The sequence below is a fragment of the Eurosta solidaginis genome, chromosome 1, assembly GCF_040869045.1.
Source record: "Eurosta solidaginis isolate ZX-2024a chromosome 1, ASM4086904v1, whole genome shotgun sequence".
Taxonomy (NCBI): Eukaryota; Metazoa; Arthropoda; class Insecta; order Diptera; family Tephritidae; genus Eurosta; species Eurosta solidaginis.
Window position 1 is genome coordinate 390,848,630 of NC_090319.1, and position 15,885 is coordinate 390,864,514.

A 15,885-nucleotide genomic window follows, 5' to 3' on the forward strand; every position below is an offset into this window, starting at 1 on the left:
TTTAAGTTGGCTGATCACTGCAGTGTATTCCAAGCGGAAGTTGCTGCGATTAAGGATGCGGTGGATGGATTGCTATCCAGTGCAACTACGGTTAGGGAATTTAACATCTACTCTGATAGCCAAGCGGCTATCAAGGCCTTGAGCTCAACTACAGTGCTATCGAGGGTGGTCTGGGAGTGCCTGACCTCGCTTGCGATTGCATAGAATTATTTTACAATTAAGATTATATGGGTCCCGGATCATAGTGATATCCCGGGTAACTGCCAAGCGGATCTCTTAGCCCGCATCGGTACAACTGAACCGGATGAAGATGGCTGTAGGGATTTCGGGATTCCGCTGGCCACCTGTGTTTTGCTCCTCCATAGCTAGGCCTCGAGTCAGCTCAGCAAACGTTGGGTGGACACCACGTCTTGCAGGGTAGCAAGATCTTTCTGGCCGAAAGTGGATGACAGGAGGTCTGCTGAAATAATTGGGTTCACTAATGCTCACCTATCAATGGTCATGGGGGTTTTGACAGGGCACTGTCCGATGGGTATCCATGCGGTACGTCTCAATATACTGGAAACTCCATCCTGCTGCAGCTGTATGGAGGACGATGAGGTGGAATCACCAAATCACTTTATGCTTGATTGCCCAGCTTTTGCCAGAACTAGGCGAAAGTACTTCGGTCGCGACTCACTTGGATCTCCCGAGGATTTATCCAAAGTTGAGGTTGATATCATTCGGAGCTTTATCGTTGCTACTCAACGATTCTCTAAGTAGCTAGATCTAAGTCACCGTTATTTTTGGTGTATGTGGTATCACAACGGATCTTCATGTTGTCCAAGTTAGCTATCCTTATCAGGGCAGCTACCACCTAACCTAACCTAACCTATTCAGCTGATGTGTTCAGAATTTACATTTTTACACTCCAAAACTACAATCACTGTATTTTGTGTGCTTAAATTATGTGTAAAAGTGTGTTTAAGTTTGTGGTGTGGTGAAAGAGACCTATTAGATTTTTGTGAAGCTCCGCTGCTTTCCACCGAAGTTCGCTCATGCAAAATCTTTATTCTTCAATAATATTTGGTATATATGTACATATGTGAAATATTCTCTTCGCTGTTTACATGTGTGTTGCTGCTTGCTTTGATGTTTACATGCACATATGTGTGGTTGCTTGCTTTACTGTTGTTGTGCATTTATATAGTAGTAGCATAGCGATGTATCGAAATGCTAATATTCGCCACAATATCGTTCATAATTATTAAGCAACGTAAAAAAAACATTGACTTATAATTATTATTAAAAAAATATAGGTATTTCTGTTTAAAAATGATTATCAATTATTATATTTGTAATAATAGTTAAATTGACTAATTATTCTTATACTTTTCAGTTGCTATCTTGAAGATATTTGAAAGAAGAATATGAATTTATCGAAATCCGAAAAAAATGCTTGAGCACTTTATCCTTAAGTGTGATATCTTATCCTCCAACTGCCTGACCAGAATCTCAATATTGCTACTTTTCAGCGTTTTGACAGGATGTTCAATATGGCGACGCATACGGTCGGCTGTCTTCAGCGGGTGATAGAAAGAGATACAGAATGAGTCCAAGATAGTCAGTTTAAAATTCAGGTGGTCGATTATATTTGTTATTTTTACGTCTATGCTGAAGAAGTGTAATCACTTATCCACATTACCGTTTGATTGCGTAACCCTTAACAGACAGAGCTTTGTGAAAATTTTTTTAAATAAGCACTTAAAGATCAGAACTTTTTTTACACAAAGTAAATAATTTTAATAACTACTCAATAATACTACTTGCTTTTAAATCGACGAATTTGCACCTTTCCTCTTACAATTTTGTTCTTGTGGGAACCAGCGTATTTAAACTAGTTGATCATTTAAAGAAGGAAGCGAAAACAATGCCCTAGTTCTGGCGGAGTTTTGTTTTTACCGGTTAATGTTAAATGTTAATCAAATTTGTAGACTTTTTTCGAGAAAAACAACCTTTGTCTTAAGATTTAAGCGATTATTGCAAAAAAAAAAACAGATATTTAAATATAAAAATTATAGTTTTCAACTTGTAACTATGCAAATAATATCGGCCAATATTCAAGATAAAAGCTTTTGAAGTAAAACAATAAGTCACTAGCAAGGCAATTCCTAGCAGCTTCTAACTTTCAAAACCACTCAGACCAAAGGTATAATCTGTAAATTTTCAGTCTAGGACCATGTTTACATATGTATTAATCTACAATAATTAATCTAAAATTAGGTTTTTTTTTTTTTAAAGTCTTTTTTCAGTATAATGAAATTTGTACAATCCATCTTTCGCATGGTTTCACGAAAGGCTATCAATTGGTTTGGTGTGAATTGCGTTGTTAGTTTATTAATATGAAACGTTGCTTGTAAAAATCATTCGTATATTTAAGGTCCAAGGAAGACAGACTAAATAAACTAGGTTTCATATTAAGTTGCAGCTTTTTTGACAGATAGCTCATAGAAAATTATGTCAAAAAGCTGCAATTAAATTTAAAATCTATTTTATTTTGACTATGACTATGCGCCACTGAATCGTAAAAAGGCGTAAAGAAAAAACTAGCAGCGAGCAGTAAATTAGACATACCCTGTATTTTTTAGTACATCTTTATACGATGCAATTTATGTCTGCCTTTCTTCGGCTCAAAAGAACTTTTTGCTTTTTACTACCTTTGAAATAAATATTAGCATAACACACATACATACATGCATACATATGTGCATGTTCTTAATTTTGAATTTAAATAACAGCTACAAAAACTACAAAACTTCCTTACTACCAGTCTTACTTTCGGTACGAACACCAAACATAAGGTTGCAGTCGTACAGAAAATTATAAAAAGCGAGAGTAAGATAAAAACTAAATCCTTTCGATCAGACAGAACCAATGAAACGGCAGCACCGGCTATGCATGTGATAAATACATTATAAACCGAGAATCCAATATGTTTCGAGTCATTTAAGGCCGGTATTGATACATGTCTGGTCTCCCAAGCAAGAAAAGCGCCGAAAATCTTGAAATATATAATAAAAATAAATGTATTGCAATATTATGAAAATCAAAAGAATTTTTCAGCTTACCAATAATAGACCTTTATAAGCATAAATTATACTGACAAATATTGTCATATGCTCTGACTGACAATACTCATTTTCTGGTATAACTAGGACATCATCCATTGATTCATGATGCTGTAGAATCAAAGAAGAATTTACAATTTTTAACAGGCTTATATAAGCTTCAATGGTATGTTAATATATAGGGTATTCCATACCATTTCGACCAATTTTGAACCCGACCCCTTTAGAATTGGCTGAAAGTTTTTCTTCTTTTTCTAGCTTACGAAAGACGTTTTTCAGAAGTTTTTCAAATATTTTCATCCAACTCAAAAAAAATTATGAATTTTTAAAAAACACCGTTTTTGTTTTCAAAATGCTATAACTTTTTCAAATATTGACCGTTTGGGATCTTTTTTTTTTATTTGTTTTTAAATGCACTTTTCGAAAAAATTTCAAAAAATTTTTAAATATTTTTTTTTTTTTGAAATTTTTCAGTTTTAAGGGATTTTTCGAATTTCGCCCTTTTTTTCTCATAAAAAACTTCAATCAACTCTGCAATCATCCCCACTATCCCGGAGTGGGCCTAGATTTTTTTTTTTTTTATTTAATTGAAAAAAATAACTTTACAATTTTTTTTTTGTATTTTTTCCGAAAAGTACATTTAAAAACATATTTAAAAAAAAAATGATCCCAAACGGTAAATTTTTGAAAAAGTTATAGCATTTTGAAAAAAACACCGTTTTCCAACTCAAAATAAGTTTTAATTATTTTGAAAAAAAACGGTGTTTTTCAAGAAATAATGGCGCATGTTCGCATTAAGGGGTTTAAATTTAGTTGCAGCTTTTTGTTTTCTATGAGTTATCTGTCAAAGAAGCTGCAACTAAATATACAACCTATTTTAATTTGACTATGACTATGAGCCAATGTATTTATTTTTACGAAATCCAGCACAGCCGAACATCGACTGGTTCAAATAATATTTTACTTTCTGCTTAAGGCTGACGATTCTCAGAAAATGTCCATATCTATATACCATTTATCATTATATTCCAATTAATCTTACCCTTGGCTCCAACTGCTTAGTGTCACGATAGAAGGGATCAGCCACTTGCCACGTTGTTATAATGGCAATATCAATAGCCAATAAAATGCCAACAACCATAAATAGTTGATAGTCCTTGATTACTTTTTTATTCAGTTTTAGATCGGTGAATATGGAATGTACTCGCCAAGTTTTTGAAAACATTGCGCCAAATGCCAAACTAAATCCAGCCATAAGTCCCCAAGCACGCGCTGTACATATGAAAGGAAATGCGGCCACGCTACTCAAAGTGGTATCTAAGCCCAAAAGTATAACGCTAATATACGTGATAATGCAGCCAATTATAATGAGATTATTGAGATGGGGACTTGACATTTTTATATATCTGTCGAAAGAGTTAAATAAATTGAATGTTAATAGAGTATGTGCTAGGGCTGGGACTATCCGCAAATACAAATATCCAGATATCCATACGGATATCCGTTGACACGGATAAAATCCGGACGGCATGGATATCCGGTTAATATTCGTTTGTGAAACTATCCGAATATCCGGATTTATGAAGATCCAGTTAATAAACGTATTTTTGGATATCCGGTGAAAGCACCAAATTGATGTATCATATACATATGTTTATTTAACACTAATAACAATAAATTCGTAAGGCATTTAAATCAATTAACAGTGAATACAAAAAAGGCGCGTAACATATTTTGTGAATAATGAATGAATGTTCGCTTCGTTCAATTCTGATATGCAGATATTCAGCTTTTATATTCCAGTATCCGGACATACGGATATCCGGATTTCCCGTTTACGTATCCGGATATCCGAACATCGATTTACAAAAACAAAATGCATGGAACTTTTTTTATGTTTGTAGGTATGTCACCGTGCTGCCACCTTATATTGGTGAAGACCAATGTATACCTACATTAATAAATAGTGTGAATTCGAGTTGCTTTACGATGTGAGGCCACCACATATCTGCGGTAGAAGAAGTACAACCAGGCATTATCCTGCTAAACAATTTCAATGGTCAGATAGAAGTTAATGAGGCACACCATGACATTAATGGGACACAACTTATCCATTTTTATAATTCAACACTAAAAATATATAATCAATTATACATAAATATTGCGTCCCAACCAGCCATACCTTCAGACACTGACAATCGTAACAGTCATAGCGCTGATGGGCATATTAATATCACCCGTTCACGTAAATCAATAAGAATTGAATACATTGAAAAAAATAAGCGGCTCAAGCTGAAATCCCTACAGGGGTTATACCCAGCCAGACAAATTATATCCCGACCTACATCAATTTCAATGATCTTTCGTTCATTTAATGACCGAGGACGTCCATTTTTGAGTGGAGGATAATTAACGCAACAAACATTGCAATAGCCAAATTATTGCATCACATTAATGTCAATTGACAATGCGAAGATTCCACTTGATTGTCTCCCACGACATGGTGACTACCAAAATATGATGACGCTGCTATGACAAATGTGGCAAATATTCCCAGCACATGCAGGTGCAACGTGACCTGACAAACTCAAAATATAGAATTTAGCTGTAAAGTCATATGGGACCCGGCCTTTGAAAAGATGGCTTATGACTCAAAAAAATAATGCAAAAGTAAAACTACTAAAAAACTAAAGAAATGCATTGTTTATCTATAACATCTGATTCTTTTTTGAGTCATAAGCCACCTTTTCATAAGCCGGGTCACATATATGTAATACTCCTATATTGCTAATAAAAAATGCTTGCAAAGTGTTTTGAATTCGAAATCAAAACAAGACAGGATTCCCCCGGGCCTGGGGTTTCTGAGGGGGCCTGCGATATAGAGGTAATAAAACATTTTGTTTAATTCAGGAGAGTCTTTAGTTGTTCCATGTGCAATTTTTAAGCCGAATTTCAAAAGCAACGAATATCTGCATTTCGTTTTAATATTATAGTGAAGTGTGGAAAATAATTTGAAGTCCTTTTCCTTAAAATTGAAGAATAAATATTTCATTTGGCAGCTGGCTCAAAACCATTCAGGTTTCGCATCCGATTCGACTATTGATAATGATTTTTTGCCTGGGCCTTCGAACAGTGAGGAGTCAATATAAACATCAAACAAAAATGTATGTTTACATGAATCCGAAATCGTAAAGTTTCGTGGTCTTCCAGCAATACCACAAACTCTGTATCAAAGTCCAGATTATTTAAACGACTTCGACATCGGTACCGTGAATAATGAGTTTTTGCGATCTGAAGAAGTCAACGAAATAATTCGTCTAGGTCATCAAAAGTGTCCTGTTATTTTTCCACGTGATCGTCATGACGAGGCATTTCCTACCACGTTGTTAAACAGAATCTTGCCAAATGGAGAGAAAGTGGAGCGTGACTGGTTGGTGTGGAGTACCAGTAGCAATGCTTTTTATTGCCTACCATGTCGTCTGTTAAGCACCAATACTATAAATCGACCTAAAATTTGTTGTCCTGGCGGATATTCGAAATTGCAGGTGTGGAAGATGCTATAAGATAAACTGCCAGCACACCAAAATACTCAAGATCACATTAAATGTTATATCCAATGGCGATCTTTACAAAGTCTAATTCAAAAGGAGGCTACAATTGATACACTTATCAATGAACAGCCAATCAATGAAACTCAAAAGTGCAAAGAAATTTTATATAGAATTTTGGACACTATTTTATTTTTGGGTGAAAGAGGCGTAGCTTTTTTTCAGAAAACATTATTCAGAACCCTTTTTTCAGAAAGCCAAAATTAAGAAAAATCCGGAAACAAAAATTCAGAAATCAATATTCAGAAGTCATTAAATTTTGCGCAAAATTTTATGTTTTTTTGCTATTTGATTACTTTCTGAATTTTTACTTCTGAAATTTTTTTCAGCGTGGAACACAGCAACGTCGAAGTGTCATATCCAATCGAATTATGGAATATGTATAATATCACCAAATTGGGTGAAGTCCGTACAAATAATTCTATCTAAAGGTGGCACAACGTCATTCGAAGTGCGTTTGGGACACACCCTAACATATTTAATTTCATAAATAAAATAAAAATGAACATGCAATAACGGAAACAAAACTGCAGCAATTTTCAGCTGGAGATGAGCCATATCGGAAACGCAAGATGAAATATAGACTTCGTTTTTTTTTACCTTTATATTAAGTCGCTTTCATGTTTGTCCCCTCATTTCCATACGAATTTTTGACCCACGGAAAAGTCTTTTTCGGTAACTTCCCGTTGAGCTAGACACTTGATAGATAACATAGTTCAGATCTGAGAGACATTACAATGCAAGTAAAAAAAAATGCGCTAGGTGGCACACGAATCGAGATATACAGAAAATTAATTTTAAAATGGAAATTTTGCGATCGACTTTTAACTAACTTCTCGGTGATCCAGAGACTTGAAGCTTAGCACATAGCTTGCGAGTCGATAGCACTACAATTCGTGGAAAACAAAATGCCGCCAAGTGGCAGACGAATCGAGATAAACGAAAATCCCTGAAAATCCCCGAAAAAACGCAGGGAATCTTGCAACCGATTTTTGAGTAACTTCCCGGTGAGCTGGAGATATGAAACTTGAGCTGTAAGTCAAAACCCGGAGACATGGCAATATTTTATCAAAAAAATTCTGCTAGGAGGCGCATGGATCGAGATATTAGGAAAATTAATTTTAATTTGGGAATATTTTAATCCATTTTTAACTAACTTCCCGGTTTCCTAGAGACTTGTAACTTAGCACATAGTTCGAGACCCGGTGACAACACAATTTAAAGAATACAAAGTTCCGCTAGGTGGCGTGCTAATTGAGATAACTACAAATCCCTGAAAAACGAAGGGAATCTTGCGATCGATTTTTGAGTAACTTGCCGATGAGCTAGAGACTTAAAACTTGGGCCGTGGGTCAGAACCCCGTGACAATGCAATATCTTATCAAAAAACTTCTGCTAGGTGGTACATGGATCGAGATATTAGGAAAATTAATTTTAATTTGGGAATCTTTCAATCCATTTTTAACTAACTTCCCGGTTACCTAGAGACTTGTAACTTAGCACATAGTTCGAGACCCAGTGACAATATAATTGAAAAAAACAAAGTTCCGCTAGGTGGCGTGCTAATTGAGATAACTACAAATCCTTGAAAAACGAGGGGAATCTTGTAATCGATTTTTGAGTAACTTCCCGGGGAGCTGGAGATATGAAACTTGAGCCGTAGGTCAGTACCCGGTGACAATGCAATATTTTATCAAAAAAATCCGCTAGGTGGCGCATGGATCGAGATATTAGGAAAATTAATTTTAATTTGGGAATATTTCAAACCATTTTTAACTAACTTCCCGGTTACCTAGAGACTTGTAACTTAGCACATAGTTCGAGACCCGGTGACAATATAATTTAAAAAAACAAAGTTCCGCTAGGTGGCGTGCTAATTGAGATAACTACAAATCCCTGAAAAACGAGGGGAATCTTGCAATCGACTTTTAACTAACTTCCTGGATATCTAGAGACTTGAAACCTGAAATATAGTTAAAAACTCGGTGACAGTGCAATGTTTGGTCAAAAAATTTTAGCTATGTAATGCACAAGTCGAACTACTTAGAAGATTAACCCATACCTTCATGGCTGAAGGCCCAACTCAATGCACGTCCTTGCATACTTTTAGGCGTACGCGAATTTCACCACGATTCTTTTAAACTTTCGGGCGTATGCGAATTTCTCCACGATTTTCAGCTCTGCAAATTAAGTAGCTGACAAACGATGTGGAGTTCTCTTGTTATGATGCGAAGTGAACTCTGTTGTTATCGCCAGTGTTGTCAGCGAAAATTCCACTAATTCTATTAAATCTTGCTATTTGGAACAAATAAACAAAGATAAGAATTTTCATTTAGGAATTACTTAAATTATTAATCAAAGTTGCCATTGCCCTCTTGTAGGCAGTACTAAAAAATTTTAAATAAAAAGATACAAAATTTTTAAGGACTACCTTTATATAAATGGACCAAAAAATAGAAGGCAATTTTTCCTTTAATACAGACATATTTTTGTTGAATTTTGACTAAAAAACTTTAAAAATAGCCCTTGTAAAAGAATTTTGGGATTTAAAACTATAAAGGTAGAGCGCAATCATTCAATTTAAGGCAAACCATGTACTTGGGATTAACTAATTGGTTATTTGAAATTTAAACACGCACTCTGCCTTTATAGTTTTAAGTCCCAAAATTCTTTTACATATATATATTTTTACTTTCTAATTTTGACTTCTGAATTTTGCCTTTTGAAATTTGACTTCTGAAATTTGACTTCTGAAATTTGACTTCTGAAATTTGACTTCTGAGGTGTGACTTCTGAGTTTTGACCTCTGAATTTTGTCTTTCTGAAAAAGGGTTTTGACTTATGTTTTCTGAAAAAATGTGTTTCTGAATTTTTGTTTTCTGATTTTATGGGGGGCACCCCGACATCTAGATGCCTTATAAGCTGAGTTGAAGTTGATCAGGAACCAATGGGAAACAATTTTAAACGAACGCAAAACAGTTGCTATTCAGTTGAACATCTCGCCAAAGTTTCCGGACATTCGAAAGAGAAACCCCAAAAGACGTTTTGAAGATAATGGAAATGAAATGATTACAGATGATCCAGAGTATGATTTTAAAAACATACATTCTCGGTGATCGTCGATTCGGTAATAACTGGCATTACTGAACGATTTGCAGCTATGAGAAATTTAAACGAGACGTTTTCCTTTTTGTGACAATTTGAAGGCATGGATGAAACTACGGTTCGGGCGAGCACAGCAAAATCTGTCGAAAAATACAATTCGAACATTTCTCAAAGCTCAGAATGCGAAATAATTCGCTTGAAACACATTTACGAAGCAAATTTTGATAAAGGTCTGTCACCATTGGAATTACTAAATGCAATCTATGTTCAAAATCTGTATACAATTTTCTCCAACATTTGCGTTGTTTTACGTATCTTTTCCACTATACCTGTCACTGCAGCTAGTGCAGAAGGTTATTTCAGCGTCCTTGTTGCAAGAATCAAAAACTTTCATATATCGTGTTCATCTCAAGAGCGAGTTTCAGGACTTGCCACGCTTTGTGTTGAATCCGTTTTGGCAAGACAGTTAAATTTTGATATTATTATAAAAAAAATTTTCAGCTAAAAATGTAAGAAAAGCCACTTTTTGATATCCGAACTTTCTATATTGAATAATTAAAATTTATAATCATCATTATATGTATTTATCAGAAATGTTCTAAAATGTTACCAAATAACTAGAAAAGATTATCTGAAACCATATGTGGCTGTTAAGAGAAAAATTTATTTCTACGTTACAATAAAACAGTATAAATAGTAAATATTTTGTGTTAATTTTATTTTCAGCTCTTAGTCCAAAAATCATTTAGTTGGTGTGGCAAACATTTTTATACTCAGTTGAGCAGAGCTCACAGAGTATATTAACTTTATTGGATAATGGTTGGTTGTACAGGTATAAAGGAATCGAGATAGATATAGGCCATGTCCGTCCGTCCGTCTGTCCGTTAACACGATAACTTGAGTAACTTTTGAGGTATATTGATGAAATTTGGTATGTAGGTTTCTGGGCACTCATCTTAGATTGCTATTTAAAATGAACGATATCGGACACCCACTTTTTCGATATCGAAAATTTCGGAAAACCGAAAAAATGCGATCATTCATTGCCAAAGACGGATAAAGCGATGAAACTTGGTAGGTAGGTTGACCTTATGACGCAGAATATAAAACTAGTAAAATTTTGGACAATGGGCGTGGCACCGCCCACTTTTAAAAGAAGGTAATTTAAAAGTTTTGCAAGCTGTAATTTGACAGTCATTGAAGATATCATAATGAAATTTGGCAGGAACGTTACTACTATTACTATATATGTGCTAAATAAAAATTAGAAAAATCGGATGAAGAACACGCCCACTTTTAAAAAAAAATTTTTAAAAGTCAAATTTTAACAAAAAATTGAATATATTTACTGTATTTAAGTAAACTATGTCAAGATTCAACTCCAGTAATGATATGGTGCAACAAAATACAAAAATAAAAGAAAATTTCAAAATGGGCATGGTTCCATTTAGTTTGTCTAGAATACTTTTAATGCCATAAGTCGAAAAAAAATTAACAATCCTTCTGAAATTTGCTAGAGGCCTAGACTCTATGAAGGTAACTGTTTTCTGTGAAAATGGGCGAAATCGGTTGAAGCCACGCCCAGTTTTTATACACAGTCGACCGTCTGTCCTTCCGATCGGCCGTTAAAACGATAACTTGAGCAAAAACCGATATATATTTACTAAGCTCAGTTCGCGTACTTATCTGAGCTCACTTTACCTTGGTACAAAAAATGGCCGAAATCGGACTATAGCCGCGCCCACTTTTTCGAAATCGAAAATTACGAAAAATTAAAAAATGCCATAATTCTATACTAAATACGAAAAAAGCGATGAAAAATGGTGATTGGATTGGTTTTTTGACGCAAAGTGTAACTTTAGAAAAAACTTTGTAAAATTGGTGTGACACCTACCACATTAATTAGAAGAAAATGTAAAAGTTCTGCAGGGCGAAATCAAAAGCCCTTGGAATCATGGCAGGAATACTGTTCGTGGTATTACATATATAAATAAATTAGCAGTACCCGACAGATGATGTTCTGGGTCACCCTGGTTCACATTTTGGTCGATATCTCGAAAACGCCTTCACATATACAACTTAGGGCTACTCCCTTTTAAAATACTCATTAATACCTTTCATTTGATACCCATATCGTACAAACACATTCTAGAGTCACCCCTGGTCCACATTTATGGCGATTTCTCGAAAAGCGTCCACCTATAGAACAATGGCCTATTCCCTTTGAAAATACTCTTTGATACCCATGTCATACAAACATATTCCAGGGTTACCCTAGGTTCATTTTCCTACATGGTGATTTCCCTTATTTTGTCTCCAAAGCTCTCAGCTGAGTATGTAATGTTCGGTTACACCCGAACTTAGCCTTCCTTACTTGTTTTTGTATGTAATCCATCAATAATGATTCATGAATGAGACGTCATTAATTCAAATTAATTAAATGTATTAGAGGTTTTTTTACAGTGGGCCCGTAAATTGTTTAGTCCAGGGCCCCGATTTTCTCTCTACGGCCCTGGATGTGGTGAAAGTACCACTCAAAACAAGTTTTCTCATACAGTTCACAGCAAACATACACACGAACTGCATTTTCAATCTGTTCGGAATTTTTTCATAACGCGCCTAATGAAGTATAGCTTCAAAAATTAATTTATTTTAAGACCACGTTTAGACATGCACTAATCTATTTCGTGATTCCAATTAGAGATTACACTCTAGAGGTTGTACTTCGTCTATGTAAGAAAATCTGAATCTCTGAAATTTGTTCATAATTACCGATTTTTGAAAAGAAAATTTCATATGTGAAATCTAGTTATATTATTAACGATTAGGAGTTAAGTACGAAAATGAAGATAATCTCATTATATGTAAACTAGGTCTAAGAGTGAATAAATTAAAAACTTATAAATAAATGTAAGGCGTGATTTTGGGCCGTGCTACTTTTAATTTTTCCTACAAACTGGCGGGACGGGACCTATATGTTTTATACGGGTCTACCATGTTATCCCCAAAACAAAATCCCAAATCAAAATTCCCAAAATCAAAATCCCCAAAATCAAAACCCCAACACAAAATCCCCATTTTATGTGTGAAATAAATTCAAAGTAGGTTTAAAATCGCCGCGACCAAAAAAGGCTAATAATCCATACCAACTTTCTGTATAGGCGGCCTTCGGCCGCGCTTATAATAAATAACCCTGACCTACGCCATGCTAAGTCCGGGTGTGTGGTATAACCGTGGCTACCGCCACGGTGATGTCCTTCTTTTGCGTAGTACACGCTTCTGTTAGCTTGTTAGAATTAGAGCGGCTAGCAGTCCTATATATGGATAAGTAAAAATATGTATTGCCAAAACGTGAATATATAGTTATACATTCATAAATATGAATGAAAGAGGAAAGAGATACTGCTATTTTTTACACGGTCATGATGTTTATATTAGCACTGGGATTTTGTGTTTGGGGATTTTGATTTTGGGGATTTTGAATTTGGGGATTATGTGTTTTGGTATTTTTTTTTCTTTGGGGATTTTGTGTTAGGGTATTTTTTTTTTTTTTTGGGATTTCGTGGCACTCCCGTTTTATACCGACTCCGAACGGCATCTGTTAGGCAGATGAGTTTTAACTGAGAAACTTTTCATGGCATAAATACACTCGGAGTGCTTGCCAAATCAATACCGAGGGGCGACACCGCTTAGAAAAATTTGGTTCTAATTGAAAAAAACTTGTTTCTTAACCCTAAAACGCCGACGATTTTTACAACACATTTTGCCGACGCAGTCAACCTGGTGACTGCCAGAAAAAGAATAAAAGTGTTCAACCCGTTACAGTTGTATGACTAAAATTATAAAAGCTTATTTTGTATTTTTTCTACTTAAAATTCATTAAGTTAGGATGTTACGGAAAATGAGTTAACAAAATTTAATAGAAATATGTTTTTTATTAAAAATTAAATAGTCACCCCGGTGACTCGTCGGCCAAGATGTGTTTTAAGACAGTTGTAAGTGACTAAAATTATAAAACCTTTGTTTGTATTTTTTCGACTTAAAATTCATAAAATTAAGAGGTTACGGAAAATGAGTTAAAAAAATTTATTAAAAATGTGTTTTTTTGAGGAGAGAATATGAAAAAGTCACCCCGGGGACTCGTCGGCCGTTTTAGGGTTAAAGGCGGAGCACACCACGGCGCACTTTTGCTTGGTTTAGACGAGAAAAATTAAAACATTTCAAGTCATTTTTATTTTGAAATTTGAATGCAGTTTGTTTTTAAAATGTCCATAGTATATAATGGTAATTATGATTTCTTATAATTATTGTTCTTCATTGAATAATCTGCTGTCAAACTGTGAGTTGTTGATGACGCTCTAAGTAGTACAACTTACAGAAGTAAAATAACGCGTGGTTTAAAATTAAATAAAACTTTGTGGTGAAACAAAAGCTGAATCATTTTTTTGTTATTTAAAATCTACACGTAATTATATTATTTTGCAAGTGTTCAAAAGTTTTTTGGTTGAGTATTTTTTATGAAATTATGAGTTTTTTAATGTTTATTATTTTTGTGCTGAAAATATATAAAACCGTGAAAAGAAAAGCCTGCCAAAAGTTTGTACCACGCTGTACCACAAAAGCAAAAGGATAAAGCCGTTTTAGACCATGTGTGTACCGTTTTAGGGACGGAGTAAATAGAGACGAGGGATTGTATGACGAATGCTGTTCGAATTTTTTTATCAAACTTCGTATGATATGGATTCAAGTTAATTACACCAAAGTTAATTTTCTTGGAAATTTTGCTTCATGGTTTGAAGAAGATAAGAAATTTAAATATAGGTATGTCCAATTGTGGACAAAAGAACAAGATAAGGCTATAAAAAAGTTTTTTTTTTTGGGATAAATTTAAAATTTTTGGAGGGAAAGACGTTTTTCAGAAGTTTTTCAAATTTTTTCATCCAACTCAAAAAAAGTTATGAATTTAAAAAAAACACACCGTTTTTGTTTTCAAAATGCTATAACTTTTTCAAAAATTGACCGTTTGGGATATTTTTTTTTTTAATTTGTTTTTAAATATACTTTTCGGAAAAAATTCAAAAAAATTTTCAAAGTTTTTTTTTGTAATTTTTCAGTTTTTCGAGATTTTTCGAATTTCGCCCTTTTTTTCTCATAAAAAACTTCAATCAATTCTGCAATCATCCCCACTAATCCCGGAGTGGGCCGAGAATTTTTTTTGTATTTTTTCCGAAAAGTACATTTAAAACATATTTAAAAAAAAAAATTATCCCAAACGGTCAATTTTTGAAAAAGTTATATCATTGAAAAAAACACCGTTTTCCAACTCAAAATAAGTTTTAAAACGGTCAATTTTTGTAAAAGTTATAGCATTTTGAAAACAGAAACGGTGTTTTTTTTTTAATTCACAACTTTTTTTGAGTTGGATGAAAAAATTTGAAAAACTTCTGAAAAACGTCTTTCGTAAGCTAGAAAAAGAAGAAAAACTTTCAGCCAATTCTAAAGGTGTCGGGTTCAAAATTGGTCGAAATGGGATGGAATACCCCATATATACATAGCATTTAAAAAAACGTACCTTTGATTTCGATTCTTGATATTGAACCCCAAAAAGAAGCATGCAGCTAAGATGCCACCAACCGAAAAACAAGCCGATATTACGAAGATAGTTAAGTCCACTTGGCTATGCTCAATATATACTAATGTGCGATCCTTTGGAGGTGTTTTTCCTACCTGTACATATTAGAAAAATGGAATTTATTTATTTTATATTTTAACTAAAAAAAATCGAAAGTGCATATTTGAAGTCCATTGAATTTTTGTCTCGCAAAATGGCCGTATTGATTGGCTTAAAAATCTGATTCCATTTTTTGAGACCACGTTTAGACATGCACTAATCTACTTACAATAAATCCTAAATAGATAGTCTACGCGTTTACATATGTTCCATCCCTATTTTTTTAAAACATCTTATTTTTTATATAAAATTAAATTTTGTTCATGCGTTAAATATAGTGTTGGGAACTATCGAATGAATTCAACTATCGATAGTTAGTTACTGAAAATGATTT

At 34.1% G+C, this 15,885-nt stretch overlaps 1 protein-coding gene across 7 annotated transcripts in view; it reads right to left on the reverse strand.

Annotated features, from left to right (window-relative positions):
* GABA-B-R2 (gamma-aminobutyric acid type B receptor subunit 2) overlaps window positions 1–15,885 on the reverse strand; it is a 59,538-nt gene that overhangs the window by 16,422 nt on the left and 27,231 nt on the right. For 6 of the 7 annotated variants that reach the window (XM_067763520.1, XM_067763526.1, XM_067763521.1 and 3 more), the window contains 4 exons: window positions 15,393–15,547; window positions 4,150–4,513; window positions 3,108–3,218; window positions 2,804–3,040 (listed from right to left, as the gene is read on the reverse strand). In XM_067763520.1, the coding sequence (XP_067619621.1) occupies window positions 2,804–3,040; window positions 3,108–3,218; window positions 4,150–4,513; window positions 15,393–15,547 (867 nt within the window). The remainder of the gene's footprint in view (window positions 1–2,803; window positions 3,041–3,107; window positions 3,219–4,149; window positions 4,514–15,392; window positions 15,548–15,885) is intronic. The other variant, XM_067763525.1, reaches the window with a different exon arrangement.